The 24,463-nt window shown below is 40.0% G+C and overlaps 2 protein-coding genes across 5 annotated transcripts in view; one reads left to right on the top strand and one right to left on the bottom strand.

Annotated features, from left to right (window-relative positions):
• The window catches only part of gabra5 (gamma-aminobutyric acid type A receptor subunit alpha5), a 29,972-nt gene extending 28,152 nt beyond the window's left edge, over positions 1-1,820 (bottom strand). The window contains exon 1 of one of the 3 annotated variants that reach the window (XM_079350177.1): positions 1,385-1,820. The gene's annotated coding sequence lies outside the window, so the exon portion shown is untranslated. Of the gene's footprint in view, positions 1-843; positions 958-982; positions 1,342-1,384 lie in introns of those variants that run through there. The other 2 variants (XM_079350178.1, XM_079350179.1) reach the window with 2 other exon arrangements.
• gabrb3 (gamma-aminobutyric acid type A receptor subunit beta3) overlaps positions 1-24,463 on the top strand; it is a 53,499-nt gene that overhangs the window by 23,579 nt on the left and 5,457 nt on the right. For both annotated transcript variants that reach the window (XM_079350176.1, XM_079350175.1), the window contains exons 2-8: positions 3,031-3,078; positions 5,274-5,365; positions 5,457-5,524; positions 15,830-16,050; positions 17,286-17,368; positions 17,867-18,004; positions 20,660-20,812. In XM_079350176.1, coding sequence (XP_079206302.1) covers positions 3,031-3,078; positions 5,274-5,365; positions 5,457-5,524; positions 15,830-16,050; positions 17,286-17,368; positions 17,867-18,004; positions 20,660-20,812 — 803 coding nt within the window. The remainder of the gene's footprint in view (positions 1-3,030; positions 3,079-5,273; positions 5,366-5,456; positions 5,525-15,829; positions 16,051-17,285; positions 17,369-17,866; positions 18,005-20,659; positions 20,813-24,463) is intronic.

Genomic DNA, 24,463 nt, shown 5'->3' with positions numbered 1-24,463 from the left:
ACCCACTCAACTCCCTGCAAGAACTTCCTGTGGATTTTTAAGGTGTGAAAAGCCAAATTGACTGTACAAATGCAAAGTCACGCAAGCAAACCCAAAATTGCAACGCTCAATGCTGCAACCTGCGCACAACAAAATATATGTACATAGGTCCATTCTGCCTCTCCAACACTACATGACAACATGTGTGGGAGCTGCCGATTAGCTGAGAGAATATCTTCCTTAAATTTCTACGCTTGAAACAATGTTTTTTCCTTTTTTGGACCCTGAACCCACACAGGCTGCCAAAGTCTCTTTCTGTAACATGATGAGTCAATCAGGTTAATCAGATGCCCAATAGCCCAACTCACAGAAGCAAATCTAGTGTCACACTGTTTAATGGAAAAATGTTTGCACAGTCAAATGTGTACACAGATTATTTCCCCCCCCCCAAAAAAAAACACTACAGCCCAACACCTGCATGGACCTGTGCAGGTAATTGGAAAATGCTTTGTGTTGTTGAACCCACTTCTGGCCCCAAATATCTCACTCAGAAGAGCCTTTTCTGGAGAACATTAAGTTACAATTAATATTTCCAGGTGAACGAATGCCACAACAAATACATACATGTTACATTCACAACATCTGTAGGTCCTGCAAATGTTAGCATTTAAAAAAACAACAACATGGGTTTGCAAACATCCCACCATCATCTGTGCTATCCCGCCCGTATGACTGCAAGATCCCAATTCTGTCAAAGTGTAAAATGATCTGTATAAGGTGCACAAATGCTACAAATCAAGTCTCAAAATTCACAATGCAGAAACCTCCATCCCAATATCTGTGTGATGTCTAAACAATGCCAACCTGCTTTTGTAGCAAATGTAAATCCTTTCTCTGCTCTCGCTCCTGCAACAGCCTCCTCTGTAGAAGTTAATGACTTGTGACAGGAAACAGGCTATCTGTGCTGGATATCAAATCAGGGCTAAAGGTGCGAAACGCATACCTGTACTGTGCTCCACAAGCTCAACTGTTACCCCGCAGTCTTCTCTGCACCGCAGCAGGACCCTTTCTGTAAATCCCCTGTGTTTCTGCTGTGACTGTACGCACACTGCACCGCATCCCCCTCATTCACGACTCACTCATGCACTCACATCCCTGCACGAGTCGCCAATATAACAGAAAAGACTGAACACCCCTCTTTCTCCGGATTTCAACCCCACATTCCGCTTTTCTCTCTCAGCCTACAGCATCCCGGTTCCTCCAGCACCAGAATCCGCACATCTCGCTTAGCCTACATCGTACAGTAGAATATTCTCCACACAATGCCCACACATATACCACTGTACTGTGGCCTGTTGTAACAGCGCTCTGCTGCACAGGCTGAGCCGCAGCTGCCAAATCTTACCACACAAGACGATGCGCAGTCAAACTTCTCCGCAGATTCCTCACGCGCAGATTAGACTTGTTTACTATTTGGCGTCAATTTTGGACAACGTCACCTCCACCCGCGCGTGGGTGAGTGTATAAAAGAGATGAAAAAAAGAGGTGGACTAATTTCTCTGTCAGCGAGGTTTATTTGGCCCCACAAGCGATTAAAAGGTTGGCAGCGGGAAGAGAAAAGCGTCCCAACACTTCTGCTGACCGACCATCCTTTACTGTTTGGGTCTCCGAGGAGCGCGAGCACACAGCAAGCTCTGCACAAAAATCCAGCAGTGTATCCAAAGGACGAAGTGCAATGCAAATAGAGTTTAGTGCGAATTTAAGAGGCGAAGCGTTCAGCGCAGGCAGGCAGGAGGATGCGTGGAGGAGAGATGCAGGAGAAAGAGAGAGAGAGAGAGAGAGAGAGAGAGAGATGAGGAGGCAGATAGCAGAGGAGGGGGCGGCATAGCAGGGGGGGGGGGGGGGGGGGGGGATAAAAGGATATGAGTAGTAACAATGAGAACCGTAGGAGGGATCTCTACAGCCTCTGAAAAGCTTTACTAATCACCTTCTCCTCTTTTATCGCTTAATGTAGGCCACCAAACATCACAGTGTTTATTTTGGGTGATTTTCAACAAACTTGAGTTGTACAGAATCAATATACACTGCTGCAATGTTACTGCAATGCCATTTGGGTTCTGCTGCTGGTTTTTACAGTCTTTATTGTCTTAAGTGGCACTAAATAATGATTTATGAATGTGACTGCGTACTGCAGTGGTTTTAGAACTACTGCATTCACGTGCATTTCTTAAAGCTCCTGTGATGAGTTTTAGGTGGTCATGAAACAGACTTAACCCAATATTTATAACTCTTCATGAGCTACCAAAGAAAACCTCACCACCACTGACAACATTGTTCATTTCTATATGGTCCTTTTAAAGGCCAGAAACTGCTGGCAGGGGGTAGGTGTGATTACCAGCACACTGCTAGTTTCCTTAGCAAGTACATATTTGACTGTTATAATATTGCAGGAGGAGATTTTTTTTTGTTAAAAATCACTATGTGCACGACAAAATCAATAAAGAATGCGGTCCAGCTCTGTCCATATCTGTTGTCGATGCTTGATTTGTGATTCAAGCAATGTAAAATAAGTGATCAGCAGTGACCTCATATGAAGTGTTGTTGGTGTTTGAATTGGAAATATTAAATTCTCCACACATTGCAGAGTTTCAGATTTTAGTTTGAGGACTCCAACCATGTTTTTGTATCGCTATGTGAAACGGCTTCACAATACACAGGCTTGGTGCTGCAGTTTGTTGTTGGCTTGACTGAAGTGGGACACATACCTTGAAAAAAAAAAAAAAAAAGCGTCCTGATTTCTTTGTTTAATGGTCCAGAATGCAGCGGGAGACAGTTTGTCACAAACGTCTGTCTGCAGAACAAATATAACTCTGCAATGCGTTACATCAATCTGCATTCATCCCCAACAGAATCAGGGTCACATACAATCAGTCCAAGAGAGCCATTTCTTTGAGTGAAGATTTGGAGGAATGGGTGAAAGCGTTGTGTTTACTTGTAGGACAGGAGCAAAGTTTTTGCAAAGAAAGTAATCCCTTTTTTTTGTCTTCACAGGAATGCAGTTGATGGGAACAAAAAGCTGTACGCCATCTACGATACGAGGTAAGAATCACTTACATTCACATATTACTTTCATATGCAGTGGAAGACCTAAACAATCTGATTAGGATGAGTCCAGCTCAAGCCCTCTTTAGTGTCTGCAGTGGTATTGAACTCCTCTCACCACAGCGAATACTGGAGCAAAGAGAAAAAAAGAGCTCAGACAGAAAGGATACAGAAAGCAGATCTCCTGAAACCTTCACGGATCCCTGTTAAAAAACAATCAGAGCTCTCAGTGCAAAAAGATGAATAAAAAAAAGACGCAAACATTTCAGGCTTTCATTATCTGATGGAAACCAAAGACACTTCTTCACTTCTTGAATTTCCCTCGGGATCAATAAAGTATCTATCTATCTATCTATCTATCTATCTATCTATCTATCTATCTACACAAACGTTCTCTAAATGTTTTGCATTTATCTCAGCCTGTAAACTTTTTGTGGCTTTTTAGTTGGGATGCACAAATTCATAGTTTCCACATTGGTATCAGCCAACATCAGCCCCGTTGAGTAACATTAACACATCGGCAAATAATGTGGAATGGACTGATGTCAGTATCCAATGTTTGTGCACCTAACTACAGTACTGGTTCAGAGGAAGTCACATGAAAGAAAAAAGCCCTGTTGAACTGGTGTGCCAGTAGCTCCTCTGCCATAATAAAACCAATAAAATCTTTACAAACAAACGTTGTGTTTCACTACTTTACCAAGCCTTACCTCAAATGAATGTATTTTTGATTTCAAGCATTATTTAACTCAATTAAAGTTCAAGTTAAAATCAATGACAAAATATGCTTGGTTTAGCATTAATTCAATATTAAACGTGCTGTCCTAATCTCTAAAATCTTACTATAAAAATGGTTTGGACCAGTTTAAACCATTCTGGTTTTGCATGTGGTTTGTCGTTGTGTTGCTGCCGTACTGTACCTGAATGCTGCCAGTCTTCATCCAACGTAGAACAAACTCAGATCAGGCAGTTCATAGTGGTAGCTATGATGGCTATGGATGTACCATGTTCATGTCTTAACATGTTTGAAATGTGACTTTTTCTCACTGTATAAAGCCTGGCCGACTTTCTCCCTGGTCTTCAGTCACTTCATTTTGTAGTTTCAAATCTGGACATCTGGAGCCTCAGAGTTTTAAAGAGTGTACATATTATTTTCTAAATAATTATAACATTGCAAAATGTACACCACATATATGCCTGACCCCACAACTGTTTTAGATTTGTTTAGTTTGAATATTTTCACTTGGATTCAAGGAACATTTGACCAGGAGTATATCGATTGTATTCTTCGACCCACGTCATGAAGTTGTGTGCGTTGTCTACCACTGAGTGTTAGAGAAATGTAACATTTGTTAGACTTGTCACAGTGAGAGAGCTAACTGGAAAAAAATGACAACAAAAATGACAACCTTTAATTTTAATTTAATTCAACCTTGAGTTAAACTACCTGCAAGCTTCAGCAATAAACTACAGATTGATAACGCCCCCCCCCCCCACACACACACACACACACCCTTCTCTGCACACTGTATGTCTTCACATCATTAAACTGCTGCTCTATCTGACATTATAAATTCAGGACAGCTCATTAAACAGCTCTAATATACAGTCTGTCATGTGGGCATTAATGACCAGGACAGTGAAGAGACCAAAACTCAGAGTGATCTTTTAGTCTGAGCAGGACAGGCTCAGTGTGGGGTTACTTAAAAAAACAGGCTACGACATCGTTTGTATTTTATGCACGTGTAGCAGAGGACCTGTGGATTTTAAGCGCGATGATGGATATTTAAGAAACACCTACCGGAAGCTTGAGATCCGTGCAGCATGTGTCAGCTTACATCTGACGTCTCTGCCTCATGAAGCATGTCAACACAGACAGGGGCACCGTTTGATACCATGTGGAGGAAGAAGAGGGAGTCTCACCTGATTTCTCGGAGCTCAGTGGGAGTTTGAACACTGGGGCTTCTCCTTTTTAAGTCATTATACCCACCCAGACAGCACACCGGGGATGTGGGGACCCCGGATATCAGAGGGCTTTTTGAAGTTAGTGTGTTTTCCGCTGGTCGTGGTGGTGATGTGCTGCGCGCACAGGTGAGATTCCGGGAGTAAAACCCAGACACACAGGTGACAGCAGGCTGTAGCCTAAAACATTTCAAAAAGAGTCAACCTTCCTGTTTTTGGTTTTTTTTCAGCGTCAACGAGCCGGGAAACATGTCTTATGTCAAAGACACTGTGGACAAACTGCTGAAAGGTTATGATATCCGTCTGCGGCCGGACTTTGGAGGTACGTTTGACCCTCATTTCTTCCCGTCTCGTGTCTCCATATCATCGATTCCAGAGATGAACTTAGTTGTTTGTTTTTTTTGTATTTTCAGGTCGACCGGTTGCTGTTGGAATGAGTATAGACGTGGCGAGCATAGACATGGTGTCAGAAGTCAATATGGTAAGTTGTACACTCTTTATTTGTCTTAATTAACTACTTGTGGACTTTAAAACGAATTTTAAATTGAGAGTCAGAATCAGCCTGCTCACACGAGAATTTGACTGTTGTAAAACTAGGCTACATTAAAATCAACATTACAACACAAAATAAACAAAACTAATTTGTAGTACATTTTAGAGGGGCCTTATTCTACTTTCATTTATTAAAGACTTTAAAGACGTTTTTGCAGATTTTAATAGATGTGTCATGTTTATGTTTGCCATTGGTCCCTTATTTAAAATACCACAACCCATTAGGTGTGTTGGGCAAATATCCCTTTTATTTAGAAGGAGACATTCACGATAACTGCAGCACAAAATCAAGTTTTCAAACTAAAGTTTGCTTAATGCAAAATGCACACCGGAACTTACCTCAAATAATAATTGAATTTTTGTATAATCGAAATATAAAAAAATCAAAGAAAATAAGAACAAAAATGGAGTTGCATACTGTGAACACTTTCTCTTAAAGTAGTTTTATCTTGGGGTCCTATCACTGCTTTCTCTGACTTATCAATATGTTTGAGGGTTAAAGATAATCTTTTACTTTTTCTTAAGAGTAGGAGTAATACGAGTAAGCATTGTATATAATTTCCTCTGGTGTTTTTGTAATGTTATGTTTTCTTAGAATTTAATACAAATTTGAAATGTAAAACATATATAAAATGTTTTTACAGTAATGTCATAAAACAATTCACTTTCTAATCAACAAACTGAGGCTGCAGTGATATGTGAGACTTTTCAAAGTGATCTGCACTTATGAATGTAAAGAAGGTGTTAATGAACACATTTTTCTTCAGACAAAGGTAAAAACCATTCGCAAAGTACTTTCTACAATGTAACAATTTATATATATTTTTTTAAATATGGCTTATCTATACCAACATAATTTGTAGAAAAGTATAGAAACGTTTCTAAATCTAAAATTATTTAAGATGACAGCAATCTGCATAATATTCTCAGATCTGGTTTGTAAAGACGAAGCAGTTTGAAGATGCTTTCATGTGTTTTCAATTCTGGTTTGTTCTGGTTGTAAAACCTGGCTCATTGGTTGTGTGACTCCAGTAAGGATCCTGTTTGAAGATAAGGTCAGCCAGTTCTGCTGCCATGCCATTTTATTTCAAATATTATACAACAAGGCGTGTGTTTGTGTATGTGTACTGGTTTGGCACGAAATGGGCTCTGTGGTTTAAAGCCGGTATGCCATCGATCATCGGCCTGAAGTGCTGACTGAGCTTGAAGCCCAATCTCATGCTACCAACAGGAAATAACCCCTGACACAATGTCCTGAAGTGTCCGTATGATGAAATGTAGCCGTGGTGCATTTTAAAGCATCTGTGCACAGACACAGCAGCAGAGTGAGAAACACAGAGACAAAGACTCACCCTCTCATAACTGAGATTCAGATGAGTCAGCTGGTTTCATCATTTGGTTTTATTATGATTTAAAGGGTACCTTTTTGTGCTTTAATGGATCCAAACACGACACAGTCATGTTGTATTCTTGAGTTATGGATGTCATTCATCTTTGGTTGTTCAGTTGTTGTTTTTTAATTTGTCATGCAGCCCAATAATGTCAGAGAGACACAGATCTTTAGAGCAATTGTCTGCTTTTTTCATGAATTTTTTCCTTTTATTTATTTTTTTAACTCTGGATAATTCTGTAACTGGTAAAACCGGAAAGTTAATACATGTAAGAGTCATTGAGTTGTTGCCTCCACAATGACAGATCAGATAGTCTAACATAGTCTAATAAGAAAAGTAGAAACATCAAGAAGTTTGCTGGCTATCTTATTCACATTGCTACCAGTTCTGAACCGAAAATCTTTCTCAATAAAGATGTCTCCTGACCTGCTCCAGGATGCACCATTAATACGAGGGGCCAATCAAACACAGGTGTGACAGACAGACTCAGGTGAAAAAAACCTCCCAAAAAGGGAGGGAAACACACAAAGGCAGGAAGTAAGACTCGATTCACAGGGGCAAGAACTTCAAAATAAAACAGGAAAACTTAAAAAAATAAACTAGGAAATATACTATAATACTCACCAGGGAAACAAGAATAGAAATTACCAAGGATAGACATGACCAATTAACAACCAAAACAAAACAAAGTATAAACTAACAAAACAAGAGAAGACCATGACACTTACTCTTTTTGTGCTTTTGATGGTCCAACAAATATTTCCTGTTTTCTTTCACATTGTTATACTAATATATTTTGAGTAGGATAATTAGTTATAGTATATTTTGTAGTTTTTTATTTTGTTTATAGGTCAAAGACATTTATGGAAACATTGTTCAGTTATTTTAGAGAGACCCCACGTCAATTTACGGTAGAGCGTTTATGAAGTAAAACCAGGGCTGACACAGATTTGATTCGGAGATGAGAATTTATTTGTCACACTCTCAGTCTCCATCACTCTTGTTTTTTCTTCCCTACAAACCCCAAACCTTGACACTTGGCTTTTGTTATTACAATATTCATTTAAAAGGACCTCCACCATAAGCCATTTGAAATGTTACCTGTAAAATATAATAAATCTAGGTGCTAGACTAACCCTTAACAAAGCCAGGCGATATATCACAAGCTTAGCTTTCCCAAAAAATCATGTCAAAGTAAAGTCTCTTGAACCTGGTTTATACATTTTAGACTTGCTGCTGATTTATCAAAGCTGTGGATGAAATGACTCTGAATTTTATCTGTTAAATGAAACACAAATGTGCACTTCATATTGTTTGTCTTAAATATAGAGAAATGAATGACTTGGATTCCTGCCATTCCTGTTTAAAAAAGTCTGACATTTCTGACCGCCTGTGTTTGGCGTTTTTGGTGTCCAGTCAGATCATGTGAGGGCTCCATATGGATGTTTGATTAAGGAAGAGACCTGTCAGTCATCCATTGTGCAGCTTGATGGAGAGGACATCTGTCATGGGAAGAACTGGGGCATACAATACCACACAGAGAGGAGCCACAACTTACTTAAACACTTTCACGATTTGTTTACTTTAGATAATTTGTTCTGCTCCTGAACAGTTGATAACAACCAACCTGGTCATTATAAATCTTTGAGAAATGCACGATCGTCTGTATCGATCAATTATACATTGACTTACTTTCACCATTAAATATGTCAGTTCTTTTCAGTCTCTGCCTGAAACGGTTCATTTCAGCTTCTGTCTCTTTAAGGCCCCTCTCCCGACATTCCTACTTTCCTCTGATTGGCCAGCTCTGTTGGCAGTCGCAGGCTAATTTGAGTGAGTCCGGGTAGGCATGTCTTTATAAGAGCTCCTGAAATAGACATGTCCTACAACTTTTGTCCATAGCTAGGTCTAATACTTCCTCATGAAACTTATAAGTCCTCCTAACGTCCCGTTTAGAACAGCAGGAAACCACATGTACAACATCTTGTGTTTGAAGAACTTTTAGAGGTTTAGTATCGTACAACATCCTAACATTATATGTATTTGTCAAAACATGGATCAGCATAATGATCTCCTTTAAGCTTGTTACTGTGAGCTACGTTTTAAGTGTTTATCTGAGCTGAAGAGATGTTGTGACTGCGCTGGAAGTTAAGAGCAATTGGAAGGTCGACTCATAAATTACTTTTACCTAAGAGACCATTATAAAAGTCAAATATTATTTACCAAGTAGTTTTTGTGCCTTTACCTAAAAAATCTGACTCTTTAAAGTTCAGGGTAACAGTAAAGGAACAGAGACTGAAGGGTACATTATACAGATAATAGTAACTTCAAAATGTGGTATTGGTACTTTGAAACAGCGCCTGATGGTTTTATTAAACAGCACTAAAGAGGACTTCAAAAGAAGATCTCAAGAGTTCTTAAAACAGAGGTTCAACGGTACCGTGAACAGATTCTTAAGGGTACCCCAAAAAGCTCATAAAGGGAACCGTCACACACGTACCCTTATGGGATACTTGGAACAAAAGTGGTGACAGGATGCATAAGGTGACTTGAAACATTAGCAACATTTTATCATCAAAAACAGACAAAAATGATGTTGAATAAGAACTGTTGCTAAAAGGCACCATGAAGCTTTGCTTTGGGATACCTTGAAAGAAACACATATGGGAACCTTGACAAAAAAAAAGGTACTTTGAAAGAGACGCTAAAAAAACCCCCGGATTTAAAAGGGGTTCTGAAAACAGATGCGGATTGGAAACTTTGAAGAGCTGCTAAAGGATCCCTTGAAGTGGAGTAATTTGATGTCGCTGGCTCTTGGTTTTTAAAAACAGCTACTATAGGGTACCTTCAAACAGGAAGGATTCATTGAAACAATGCTGCTAAAGGGTACCTTGAGACACATGGTAGGGGGTTCCTTAAACTTAAAAGTAGCAGACCCTTACAGACCCAAAAGGTAGACTTCAAGCAGACCCAAAGAGCACTGTAGTAGTACTAACTTTAATTTGAAAGTAAAGAAAAAGGTACCTTAAAACAGATAAGACAGTTTATAGTTACCTTATGTTTTTGTATGATAAGTCAAAGGGAGGCCATGAAAGAGCCTGGATCCTGTAAACTGTGACTTTATGTCGTTTGAGTGTTATTAGCAGTAACTTTTAATCCATCAATAAAATCAAAGACTACCTCTAATAGTTCAGATCAGGTGTTGTTGCTGGGAAACAGAAAGGAGAGAGCTGCAATGCAGTGCATGTCTTGTCTCTTTTAATGTACCTCAACACGTTCCTGTGAGTGCGGTGGTTTCTCTCTTCACATTCAGTTAAAATACAAAACGATCACCTGAGTAGTTTTCGGCTACAGCCGGCATTCAATGACCACTATATGTCAATTTGATGTTATTAAGAATACATTTCTCAATCCGCTTTCATTAATTCATAGAACAAACTTTATGAAGTAGAAATACAAAATGTACAATTTTATTTAAAAATCGTATGCTGCAGAGAGATTCCTCGACATGAGCAGGTTAAAGAAGTGAAAAACAAAAAGAAGCAAACTTGGCTTATGGTCAAGTTTCTCTCCATGACTCTCACAGAGAGCAGGATGCTTGTAAAAGTGATGCACAGCTCTGTTCCAGTTACCTCACCATAAAACACACCTTTCTTTACTTAGTTTACCGTACGTTTTCTCTCATGTGGAATCATGTGGCTAAATTAAAAATGGCTTCTTTCTGGGATGGGGGGGGGCTTTAATAAAACAGCTGAACCATGCAGGAACTCATCTGTAAATGTAGTTTTGATTCAGCCGCAGAACTGAACGTCCAACCTGTCAAACATTTTATTACAGTTTAGCAATAGTTTCAGTAGATATGCGAGGCCAAAATTACCCATCTTTTGCATCTAATTTATGTTTGAACAAAATAAAGCTTCCTCTTCAGTTTTTGCTCGGCAGGGCTAAATGCCTAAAATACTGATTTCCTTTTGTATATTAATTCAAAGGACTGTTCTGACTGATCAGTCATTCTGTGGTTTTCATACAGATCACAGAAGTCCCTCTCTCTCTCTCTTTAATAGAGAAGTGGAGAGCATGTTAGTGTTTGAGCTGTGCTTCCAAACAGCCACATTCACATGTTGTATTCACCCGTTATAGCCTGTGTGGGCGAGCTGCAGAGCTTGTTGTCTAGGAAATGGGTTTATTAATATATTTCTTACTTTACTCGTGCCTCTCCTCTATTTATAGCTCAGAAATTAAGAGTGCTCTGTGAGCTTTTCTATTCTGTAGTTATTTTAAACACGTAACCACACATTCACATTTTGCTTTTTGAACAACACATTTGTGCTTAATGTTGAGATTTGAGTTCCTCTTTTAAGCATTTCTCCTTTAGATTTGACTGAAAAGAGTTTTAACACGTTTGAAGAAGCACCTGTCGTGGCTCATTCAGGGCGTTAAACTGTAAAGCTTGATTCTCCAATCCGTGCTGTAACACAAGTTTTTCCACTATCCTTTGAGTCAGTGAGAAGACAGATCCATCATGTGCTCAAACAGCTCTCCAGTTTGACACTTTAACAGTATCCACCTTCTGCCTGCGGGGAGTGTAACCCTAAAAAACTCAAACTACAGATGTTCTCTCAGATTTATATCGAAGGCCTCAGTTAATAAGTCAGCCACATAACACATCAAATAGCCTCAGGCCACAAATACTCACAAGGTAAGGAGAAGTCAGCTAGAAATAGTCCTCTTTGAACAACATGCTGAGTTTTGTACTGTGCTGGAACAATGCTGCATTTACTGTTATAAAATAGTGGGACGTGACCCTGCAGGGATACAAACCCTCTGAGCAGCAGAATTTCTTTACTCGTCACTTTAACAAGGTGCTTTAAATAAAACTGGAGCTCAAACAGCTCTTCTTGTGTTGATACACCTGATTTACATGAAGCTAATTGTGGGTGAAAAACTGTAATTTATTAAATTAGTATCATTTTAGGGCTAAGTGGCTTTTCTTAACTGAGATGACCCTCATTTGGCAGACAATGTTTTTTATGGTTGTCAGGCATCAGCAGTTTTTTAAAGGTCACACAGTGCACTTCTTTTTTTAAAGTTTAAATACGTCTCAGAGGTCCCAAAAACAGTGTGAAGTGTCCAACTCCACTCTGATCCTGTATTTGATCATGCCTATAAATCCCACTATTTCAACCCTGCTCAGAACAGGCTGTTTCTGTGTCTGTAGCTTTAAATATGTAAATGAGGTGTCTGACCACGCCCCTCTCTGGAAGTTGCTGTTGCTCATGCTTTCTTGCACCATGCCCTATTGTTTACAGACTCAGAATAAACACTTAGCAAATACAAGTCGACCCAAAGACAGACGGAACAAGGCATGACAATAAGCTTGACAAACACACCAGCTCAAAGGCACTACGGCTCATTACACACTCTCGCTATGGATTGACTGATTTGTGGATGTTATTTACTTAATTGTAATATTTTAGAGTAGTATTTATAATGATCAAACACGCATTAATTCATAGTTGTATAAAGTCTAACCCTAAATGCACAACAGTTTAGTTAATGGTTATTTCTATTCTTAAAAGGCAGCCTCATCATCCATGCTAACATCAAACGTTTTGAGTTTAAACCTGACATGTAGCACAAAGTACTGCAAAATGCGTGTACATATATTTGTATGTTCATTTTCACCATCTTTTAAGCCTATAAAAATGAATATGGTGCTAAAAAGATGAACTCTTTCATTCTGTCTGTGATTCAGTGTGCGTCACAGAGGCTGTGATGACTCTGGAGAAAAAAATAATTATGATTTCTATGATCTTACAGAGAAAAAAGTTTTTTTTGTTTTTTTCTTTTGGGCCCCAAATCCCTCCTCTCTACAAAAATAGCTCACCTGAGACACAACATCCTGATTGAAGGTGGTGAAGGAAATGAAATCATTTAACAAAAGGCTTTGTGTAATGTTGTGTGGGAGGATGCAGTGAGTGAATGAATCTAGTAAACGCCTGGTTTGTAAAACATTCAGGTTGAATTCTCCTGGGAACACTCAGCTGTCTCACAGAGTGATGAAAAGCCCCCTTCTTGCACGGGACAAGCATCTCTCAGTGCTATTCCTGTATTCCCAGCAGATCTCCTGGCGTTGGGTTGACGTAGACGCTGTCTGACTGGCACACAGTAACCACGTCTGAGTATGTAACAGTACGCTCCCCGATGTTGAAGACGATACGACAGACTCTTCCTCCCACTGGGCCTCATTTAGTCACCGGTGCACAGAACCAAACCTCCTTCTGTCCCTTGTTGTTTAAATGCCTGACAACAAACCACTTCACCCTTTATGGTGCCAAAACATGGATCAAATTAACCTGCTCTTAATTTTCTCCTCTACAGAAAGTAGAATTTAAACCAAAAGCTACACAAAATGGTCAGCTAGCAAAAAAAAGACACAAATTCAATGTAGGGACAAAACAATGACGTCCATTTTCTCCATGCCATGAGTATGATTTATAGGATCCATCCTATATGAGGAAACATAACCGTCTTCAATCTTTTACAGTATGTTTTTTATGTAAGAATTTCCTTGCTTACTGTGAAAAAGCTGAACTGAACTGATTTGTCCAGAGTAGCTGGAAGTGAGAGTAAAGGCATGGAGCCACTGAAAGCAAACGCATGGGAAAGTTTGCCTGCTTTTATTGTGTATTGCACGAAGATGATTGGCTGCTCAGGCATGCTGGAGAACACACTGAGGTATAGAGTAGATCCCTGTTGGGACTCTGCAGGTTACACTGGAGCAGCAGGATGTGTACAGGAGTGTGTACACGTATAGTGATGCGTCATGGTCTTGTTTCTGAGATGCGGAAACAACGGTTTAGGTGTGATCTGAAGATCTGATCCAGACGTGGTGTGAGAGAGATGGTAGATGGGCTTCTTAAAGCTGATGATCTGCCGGCACACACCTGAGTGATGTGTGAGTAATGAGGGCATCTTCTGCTCTGTGGGGTGAAAGAGGACTTGGAGGAAGAACATCTCTGAACACAGACTCAACAAAAAAAGGTCAAGGGAGTCTTCTATGCACAGTGTTTGTAGCACACACACAGATTAGTACAGAACCTACAGCAGCTCCACAACTTCAGGAAACGTCTGTGGCCTTCTTCTTGAAGAATCGGTGAGCTTTCATAGGGCGTGTCTTGTCTTCTGACTACTCTGAGTGCTTTTACACTACAGGTCACACCCACTCATTCACACACTGATGATAGAGGTGACCCTCAGTAGTAACTTATCCCACTCATTCATGCATACTCCACTGACCAAGCAGTGGGAGCAATTCAGGGTAAAGTGTCATCGGATATGTGGCTGCAGGAGCTGGGGATCAAACCCCTAACGTTCCACTTCAGAGACAACTGACTCTACCACTGAGCCACAGCCACTCCAAAGCCATCCTGTTTCAGCAGAGGAAGCGTTTACCATAGGGGAGTTGTTGTTTGTACACACACACACACACAATGAATTATTCACATGAATCAATATTGTTGTATATTACAGTGTCAGTCAGATCACACAGTGCAATATATCCAAGACAACAAGCCCACCGCAGCGTGACCCTATCCACCAGTCTCTTCTCAATGAACTCACCAACAAAATAATTGCAAATCTTTATTTTTACTCGATGAGGTCAGCACTTTTCCAGGTAAGAACCCTTTGAAAGTTATTGGTTGAGAGTGTAAAAATAAAAACCTTTATTGATTTTATATCCCAAGGAAAATGTGGATATTTTTAAAAACCTGTCCCCTCAAAATGTTAACACACCGGATGATTGAAATGTTTGCAAGGGGCAAAGTTTTTGTTTATGTCCTGAGAAGTGCTTATTTATTAAAGAGAACATTAGTCAGCAGAATAGCGCTGAGTGAGCTGGTAAAGAGCTCCATTAAAGAGCGGGGGGAAAAAGCTTTTGTGTTTGATGGATCAAGCTGTGAATGAACTCTGATAAATTATTGAAACTGCATGATGTCAATGCACGCAGAGCTGTTAATATCTAAACTATAATCTATCTATCCATCTATCTATGCATCTATCCATCTATCTATCATCTCTTCACATTATTGATTTTACATCATGTAACTTATACATCTATCAGTATTTATCTGTAGATATTTATAAATGTACTGTATATGTAAGTATTTACATGCTATGCTGTACATCTGTCTGTCTACATAAATCTATATCTATTGATTTATTCTGAGTCTTCATCACCACCTCCACCTTATCTATGTCTGTTTTCTGTATTTAGACTTCTCTATCTACTTATAACTCTGTCTATTTAAATGTATATGTAACCATCTATCTGGTAAATGTGGTGAGTCATTCATCTGAATCAAAGTGTTGATGCTGTGCCTGCACTAATGGAGCTCTATCGTCTGAGGGCTGGTGTAAGTGTTGTGTTCAGAACGGCTGCGAGAGGTCTCAGAGCACGGCCACTCAGAGCAGACTGAGGAGAATCACTGTCTTCCATTGGTTATCTATTATATATCCTCTTTTATTCAAAAGATTCTTTGGGGTCCTTTTTTAAGAATTTAAAAGGAATGACGTGCAGGAAGGAAGCCACAGGTCTGTTTCAAACCTGAGGCCACCCTTCTCAAGGACTACAGCTTGTGTGCATGGGGCGAGTAAACTCACCACAAGTTCACCGGCGCCCCATACACAACTCAACACACATACCACTAAAGGTCCATCTAAAGCTCTGGACTACAGTCATGGCTCTCAATGACAGTCCTGTAAGAATGTCTGGCTATTGATTGGACAACAAGTCTTTATAATGTACGTCATTGAACTGAACATCTGTGTTTGTCCCACAGGACTACACGTTGACCATGTACTTCCAGCAGTATTGGAGAGACAAGAGACTGGCCTATATGGGGATCCCCCTGAACCTGACCCTGGATAACAGAGTGGCAGACCAGCTCTGGGTCCCAGACACATACTTCCTCAATGACAAGAAGTCTTTTGTTCACGGCGTCACTGTGAAGAACCGGATGATTCGACTACACCCAGACGGCACTGTTCTCTACGGCCTCAGGTGAGTCGGTGAATCAGCCTGAAATATACGCAGACCATACCCAGGTGGGCTCGCCAGTTTTATACGCAAGGTTTCTGGGCTCGTCTAATTTAGACTGTAGGGCATAAAATTAAATTGTGATTTAATTTTTTATGATGATGACCCAACCTTATAAAAGGGAATACCCCATTTTAATTGCTTACTTGTCAACGTGATGTAATGATGTGCAGACTACAATGAAGATTTCTGAAACAGTCCTAAATATCCTGCGGGACCTAGATTTATTTGTTTTCACCCTGTTGGAGGATAAAACCACCCAACACCTCATGCCTGAGTTGACCATTACATAACCGATCTTTACACATGGTATATTTAATTGCAGCTATCCTGTCCACCATGTTGTCTTTGTGAACAGAAATATTTTTTGGCATGTGACAGATATCGCCAACAGCAGTCTTTATACATTTCAACATCTAGAACAGGAGCCTGTCTGTGTGGAGTTTGTATGTGCGTGGGTTCATGCTTGTTAGGTTAATTGGTGACTCTAAATTGTCCGGGGCTGTGAACGGGAGTGTGGCTGCTTCTACAATTCACTTAGCAGAATGGCGGTCTGTCTCTGTATGTCAGCCCTGTGATTGACGGGCGAACAGTCCAGGGTGTTCCCCGCCTCTCGCCCAACGACAGCTGGGATTGGCTCCAGCCCTCTGCGACTCTGAAACGGGAAAGATGGGCAAAGATAATGGAATGGAAAAACATAAAAATCGCAGTCACTTCAAATGTTTTTGCAATAACTCTCACCCTTGATGCCATCACCTCCAATCTACCAACCATCTATCCATCATAGATGCAGGAAAGTGCATGAAGGGTTTTTAATGTTTTATTTGTTTTGTTAAAGCCATTAAGCCTCCTCCAGCTCCTATCATATAACTTGTCTCGTGTTCATTTGGACTGGATGGATTCTCAGAGGCTCTCAGCAGCTCTAAAAAGCCTGGAAGTGCCATTAGCACTAATTGACAAGGACTCTGACTTCCAAACAGATAATAATGACTGTCTGCATTGACTTTGCAATGCAATAATTTGTTCCAGATGACATTAGTTTTTTATCTTGTCTCTACACAAACTGTTCGGCAGTACATGACTGTTTCTTCCTCTGTGTGTTACCATGCTTCGACACCATGGCTTCAGAAATGAGCTGTTCCGTTGAAAACAGGGTCACCTGATTAATGTTCCTCTCTTCTGCTTTTCGTTTGCTCCAGAATCACGACAACAGCAGCCTGCATGATGGATCTGAGGAGATACCCGCTGGACGAACAAAACTGCACTCTGGAAATTGAGAGTTGTAAGTTTGAGCTCCACACGGTGTACGCCGTAAAGAAAGACAGCGGACAGCAGCACTTTTTCATCACCGTGAACAGCTCCGTTTGTCTCGTAAAAAAGTTCTCACACTCCTCATCTCATGCAGACAGAAAGTGCACCGACTGCTGAATTGCTTTCGATTTATTAAGCTGTCGTTGCTCAGTGAGATTGCCTGCTGCACCCTCTCCAGTTGGAGCTGCAGACTGTGATCTCCATATTCCAGTTCAGTAGTGATTAGTCAAACTTCATCAGTCTTTAGGACATGCTGTGGATCCCCTGAATTAGGTGTAAGCATGTCATCCTGCAGTGACACACATTCACATGTTGGGTCACAGCTCATGTGATCAGCACGTTCTGCCAGTTGAATATATATGATTCATATGAGTGAGTGTGAACCAGCCTCCAGATCACAGAGCAATCAGAGCTTTAACATTCCCAAGACTCATTCCTTGTATTTGTTTTTTTTGTGTCTGTTTTGCAGACGGATACACAACTGATGACATTGAGTTTTACTGGAAAGGAGGAGACACGGCCGTGACCGGGGTGACACGCATTGAGCTCCCCCAGTTCTCCATAGTCGACTACAAACTGGTCTCCAGGAACGTCGTCTTTTCCACCGGTGAGTCAAACGTGAATCTGTACAGTTTGCTCAGTCAACTTTATTAGACGGGTGATTTTCAGCTCGTGGTGTTCGACATGATCCCTATGAAGGACACAAGCTGAAACGTGTCGCTTTAATTTGTTGATAAAGTTAATCTTCTCACTACGAGTGCTGCTGGAGCGTTCTGACCTCTTCATGCACCTTGTCAGTTGGTGAAGTTGTCCCAAAAAATCCCAGTCAGCTTGTGGTGTTCATCAGGGTCATTAAGAAACACATTACAAGCATCATTCGAATTGTTTGTTTTTCTTTGTATTATGTACCTCAGGTAGTTGTAGAAAACCGAACTCTGTTTGTCCAGCACATTAAAAGCAGATGAAAGAACTATAAATAGATAAATGTCCAACAGTTAATGTTTTTTTTTTTTGTTTGTTTTTTAAATTCCAACCAAACATGAAAACAACAACTTGCAGCCATCTTGCCGCCTCTTGCTAGCCATGCTTTGCCGTATTGTTTCATAAGAAATCAAAAACCAGATGACGAGAAGGAAAGCCGGCTTAACTTCCTGCTTCAAAAAAATGACTTCTGTGGATGGTTTAAATTTAAACAATATAACTCAAAGGTCAGATTTTACAGGTTTGAAAACACAGAAAGTCGGCTTCATTAAAGCTTTGTGGGTTTGATTTGATCACATCTGATTGACAGGAGCCAGAAAACAAAACCCCGACAGTTGACGATTATTTTAGGAGTTACTGATCACATGAAAGCTCTTTGTTCAACCTGCACACTTAAACAACGGACGAAAGGAAAACTGAATCAAAGATATTTCCGGTGAAATAAACAAAACTGTTCTGATACGTTGGCTCACATCTGTAAGAAAACTGATAAGTAGTTTTCTGGCTCTCTAAAGTTTGAGTATCAGTGGATCTCCTTTTAGTTCTCTTTGTATTCTTGGAGGAGTTCATCCACAAATAAGACTTTCCTTATTACGCTATTTAAATCATTTAATGACCTCTCCCACGGATACTTCAGAAGTCGAAATAATAAGTCAATCATCCCTCTGTTTCTACGGTTCGGTTTGTAATTACTGAAACATGATTCATTCATGAGGCCGAGCGCCGACAGCATGAATTATTCTCTTATAACACAAAAACTCAGGAGGAGCACAACAGATATTATTCCCACTGCTGAATTAGCACACGGTAGGATGGATATTGTCCAAACATTTCGGGGAAGATAACACAGAGAGGGTTATTGCAGCTCATTAAAGTCACGGTCAAATCATGATGCTAATAAACTTTAATGAATGCCTGCAGAAGCTCTCAACATTAGTCCGTCCTTCCAGGACGCAGAGAGTAAGACAGGTATCGGTCTCATAACTGATTTCACTTACAGAGGACACTGTTATTGGGAAACAAGGTCGCTGAATGTTTGCACAAACTGTTTGGTGACTGCAGAACCTCAGGTATAATCCTGTGAGTCACTCTGACAATAGAAACTGCTACAGTTATTGCAGTCTTTTTCCTGTTTCTGATCACTAAAGTTAAATGAACGGATGGAAGTGTATTGCAGTCTCATGAGAAAATAAAGGCTGCTCTGTTTTTCTGAATTAAAAAAGATACCAGTTCCTAAAACTATCGCAAGGGGAGCTCTTATTGAGACTATTTAAAGACGCAAACATCCCCAGACTGCTGTTGAGTTTAACACCGTTTATTTTGAGTTTGAAACACGGGGATATATTTGTGTCTTTTTGTAACATAGATGAAATTGTTTGTCAACTTTGCGCAAACAACTGAGATCAGCACAGACACAGCTTCCACTCTGATCTGTCAGGATCAGCTGTGCCAATAAGACGTGCTTCACTGACATAACGTGAAGCATTCAAGCAGCTACAGAGACTCAGGAGACAATCAGGCAATATATGGAAATATCGGGATCCCCAGCATGAGGCACATGTGTTGAGCAGAGAAATGAAGGTATCTCAGAACTCTTAATTTGGAGATGAGCATCTTGTTAATTCAGACAACAGAGCAGATTTTAGACTTTAGTACCATAGCAGACATCAGAAGGCTCCCACATGTCAGTCAGGTGAGCTTTATTAAATGTCATGCTGGGGGCAGCGGTAGCCTCGTGGTTAGTGCCCGGCCCATGAAGAGGCTGCAGTATTGGAGAGCAGGCTGCCTGGGTTTGAATCCAACCTCTGGCTTCTTTTCCCCACCCTCTCTCTCTTCCATAATTCTGAGTCTATCCACTGTCCTATCTCTGAGATAAAAAAAAAAAAAAAAAAACTTTCAAAACCACGCTATTTGAAATGAATGAGGCGCTGAGTTTTATAAAGTTGTACGTTATTACAGTGACGCTGCAGAGAAGAGCTCTCCATACTGGGCTCTATATAACTTACTTTTAGAGCCAGCCTCAAGTGGCCTTTTGAGGTACTGCACTCTTTCATTTTTTAAGACCCAGAGGTTACTGCCTGAAACTATTTTTCAAAAACAGTAGAAGAAGTTTTGTTTGGTTTTGTTTGGTTTTTTGCTCAGAGTTTTTTGTTTGAACACGAATAATCTTATGTGATGATTTACCGTGTGACAAATGCACGTTTACTTCCATGGAGGAGAATCCCCTCGTTCCTCTTGAATTAAACGCCTTCTGGTTCTTCTTCTCTCCCTTCTCCTGCAGGTGCCTACCCTCGACTTTCTCTAAGCTTCAAGCTGAAGCGAAACATCGGGTACTTCATCCTGCAGACGTACATGCCCTCCATACTCATCACCATCTTATCCTGGGTGTCATTCTGGATAAATTATGACGCCTCAGCTGCCAGAGTTGCATTAGGTATGATGTGTCTATGCTGTAGATTGACCTCAGCTCTGGAGGTTTCGCCTTCAGTCTGATGTCTTTGATGATTCACAGTCTGTCTGCAGGCTTTTGAACGATGACCACCTCTACAGAGTGGAGACTTTGCAGCTCAAAGCTTTACTCTGATTCACTAGGAATGGATTGCTGTCACTAATAGTTCCCAAAATTGAGCATCATTTGCTTCTGTGTCTATTCTGTCTCAAGGTCTATTTCACTTAGCATACAGTATACAGCTGATGGTATAAACACATACCCAAAAAGAGGTTTTGCTCCGTGCAGTTTGCTCTTGTTTTGCATCTGATTGTGTAGAAAAACCGTCTGCACCTTTACTCTGCCTGAAGCTGCACTCTCATCTTTTGTCCAAACAGAAAAAAATGAGTTTGACTTGAAGATAAAATAACTTTTGGCATTTTAAAAAAGCTGCCTCTCCAAATGGAGCAGGTAAGGGCTCCTAAAACAAAGAAAAGAAAAAAACATCTGCTGACAGCCCCAGACTGATTAAAAAAACTGGTTACATTCAAAATAATAATAATAATGTCAACGTTATATTCTCAGACTTTATACACAAAGGGTTGTGTATTTATCCAAATCTCTGGAAAGTGTGTGTGACATCACTTTCCTGTGACTTCCCTTAAATATCAGCTGGTCTCAACAGATCATTGTTGCTGCACTCTACAGTAACTGTGTGTGGCTGTTAGCACCCATATGTTTGAATTAGCTGCTTCTTTTGCAATGAGGCTTATCTGTGTTGAAAGAGGACAGCTTTACTCCACAAATGACCGCCTAATGGCTCGTTTAAGTAAGTGCAAACAACACCGGTGCACCGACACGATTAGAGCTCTGCTGCACAAGTCAGGGTGCGTTTTGAATTAGACAATGTCCATTGGATTTATATGCAGAGGTTTATCAGGAAGAAAAAGCAGCACAATCCTCTGGTAAATCTGGTCCTGTGTGTAGTGGCTGGGAAACTACTGTCGACAAAACTTTGTTTTTACCCCTGTGTTTGCAGAGGAAAGTTAATGAAATTCTCGGTACCTTTAGGATTTTAAAGTACTAATCTGAGCGAGCTTTCTGGCCTTAGCTCGTGAAAGATTGAGCTTATGTGCAAAATGTGCCGGGTAAAGTTTGCACATGGATGTAGACAAGTAAATCAGCAACATTTCTTTGTTTTTTTAAAATGATATTTCACTGATTGAGTATAAAAAAAGTTCATCCAAAATATGTAACCTGGTGGTTATATTGCTCGCCCTGGTACGTAGGCTGTATTCCTCCCCTGCTTTATCAACCTAACACTTCCTGTGTCTTTTCAGTCGTATCTCATGAAGGCAAAATGACCAAAAAATAAATATGCATAAAGTTCAGAGGTGCAGCCTCTGTTGTTAAAAGAAACTGAAGATGTTATAGAAAAGCATTTGTTTGACTTTATTTAAAGGTGCCCCAAAAAATGATTTTGAAATGTGAACCTTCAGTTTCATATCAGCACAAATTAAAAAAAATATAACCAGCCAGCAGAAGACATGGAGGAAACGTTAACTCAAACACTAAGCTGGATATATCAATATCAAATGCAGGCCGAGCTGCCAACGTAGACATCACTGTGTATAATGATAAATATCACATTCAAATGAAGTGTTATGATGGCTGCACATTCTGTCTGTTTTAGACTGCTGCTGCTCTGTGGTGTAGCAGGAGACTGAACTTGGATGACTCAGTCTTTCCACAAATATCAGGCTCAATTCATCACTGGAAAACACCACGACATCCCACACTGCATCGATCTCTAATGCTTCAATATTTCCTGAATTTAAAAAAATCCTCATTTGACATTTCTACTCACAATGCACAGACTTTGTTATGGGAGCATCACGCTGTGATTTTAAAGATGGATGCAGTTCACTGTTACTGCTCTTCTGTCTACAAACAGGTTGGAGGTTTCCAACCTGTTTAGGCAAGTTTACATCCGCTGAAACAACTTTTTTGTTTTTGTTGAAAGTTTTTAACGTGAAGACAGAAACAGTTGATGCTGAAACAACTTCTCATCGAGCAGTGAAGTTGTTTATGAGGAACGTACAAGTGCTTTATCGATATAATCACGTCGAAAGAGGCACAACTATGGGGCTTTAAGTGAACTAATCTTGATGAAGTTATAACAAAAGCTATAATTTCAAAGACAACGGTAAACTCTGCAGAGCGGCACTGAACACATTTCTGGGATTTGTTGAGTAACGCTCTCCTGTGAGCTCAGAGAGACTTGAGATTCTTGCTCCTGCCTTTGTTCTGCAGGAATCAATGCCATACACCCACAGTGCTCCTGACACCCACACACATACAGTACTGTACAGTGCAACGTTTTCAGTTTAATTATGTAAGCCTGAGTCGACAGAAATAGACACACACGGTCCAGGTTGGTGAGAAATCAAGAAGGCATGAAAACAGCACAGACACATTTGTTGTTGATGGTGCACATTATCAAGAGAATTACTACACTGCTGTTTGTTGTGTATTTGCTGACTCTGTTTACTCGTTGTATGCTTCATGAGCTGGAGACCATAAAGTGGAACATTTTCTGCTTAGCCAAGGAGATTAAATCCTGAAAAGAGGAGGCATAGACGAAGGCTTTTACTTGTTTTTGACCTTTCTTTAAATGTTGTCACGAGTTTTTATAGGAATGTTTATTATAGCACCGGAGTGAAATGACCTTGTTAGAGAAGTACACGGCTCTCTGTTAATAGGTTAATATGGTCTCATATCTAATATTTTCTTATGTCCAGCAAATAAAATTGATTTTTAATTGCAGCTAGACTGAAGAAACCTCTTTTTAAGCCGAAAGGTATGGACTTCAAACAGATTAATTTAATAAGAGATATCTCATATTACCTCCTCCACAAACGACGATCGGTTTCACTTGCTGGTTAGTGTAGATTTCAAATCAACCAAGAGGATGCATTCAACTTTATGCATTCTCTTTTAACGAAATCATCCATGGGCAGTTAAATCTGTGAAGAAAAAATCATCCTTTTGAGTTTAAAGGCAAAATGAAATTAAAATAAATTAACATAAAATTATTGGAGCATTTTTCAGTGTTTGAGTACTCAGCACACTTTTAACTTTTACTAACACTTTCACTTTTATGAATCAGCCAAACAGAAATACGTCTACAAAAAAGCATTTTGAACAAAGGCAAATCTTGAGTCTTTTTATCTTCACAAATGGAGCTCAACAGTGCGGATCCAGAAATTAAAATCTCATTATTTTTCACCTTAGTGGATTTAATTATTAGCCATAATGTCATAATCATCTAAGGTAGACTTACCAGGATGCTACCTGAGTGTGAACCAATGATTTATGCTCCTGTTGAAGACACAAGTCCTGGTTCAACCTGGTTTAAAGAAAAACATGGTTTATCTGCAAGCTTTGGGGAAAGAACTACAAGACCCACAATCCTAGAGTATCACAGCTCTGATTGGTGAAACCTCCTGTTACCATAGAAATGTTTACTGCCCCCGCAAACTTCAGCTGTCAGCTACAACAGACGTTTACAGAAGTTCAACACACCATGATGACAAACTACAGTATATGACAACATGAAATTAAACAATATTAACACTAAAATAAATAAAGGAATTT

The sequence above is a fragment of the Symphodus melops genome (genome assembly GCF_947650265.1).
Source record: "Symphodus melops genome assembly, chromosome: 8".
In the NCBI taxonomy this organism is placed as follows: domain Eukaryota; kingdom Metazoa; phylum Chordata; class Actinopteri; order Labriformes; family Labridae; genus Symphodus; species Symphodus melops.
Note: the sequence above shows the minus strand (reverse complement) of the source record. Positions and strands in the feature narration are given on the sequence as shown.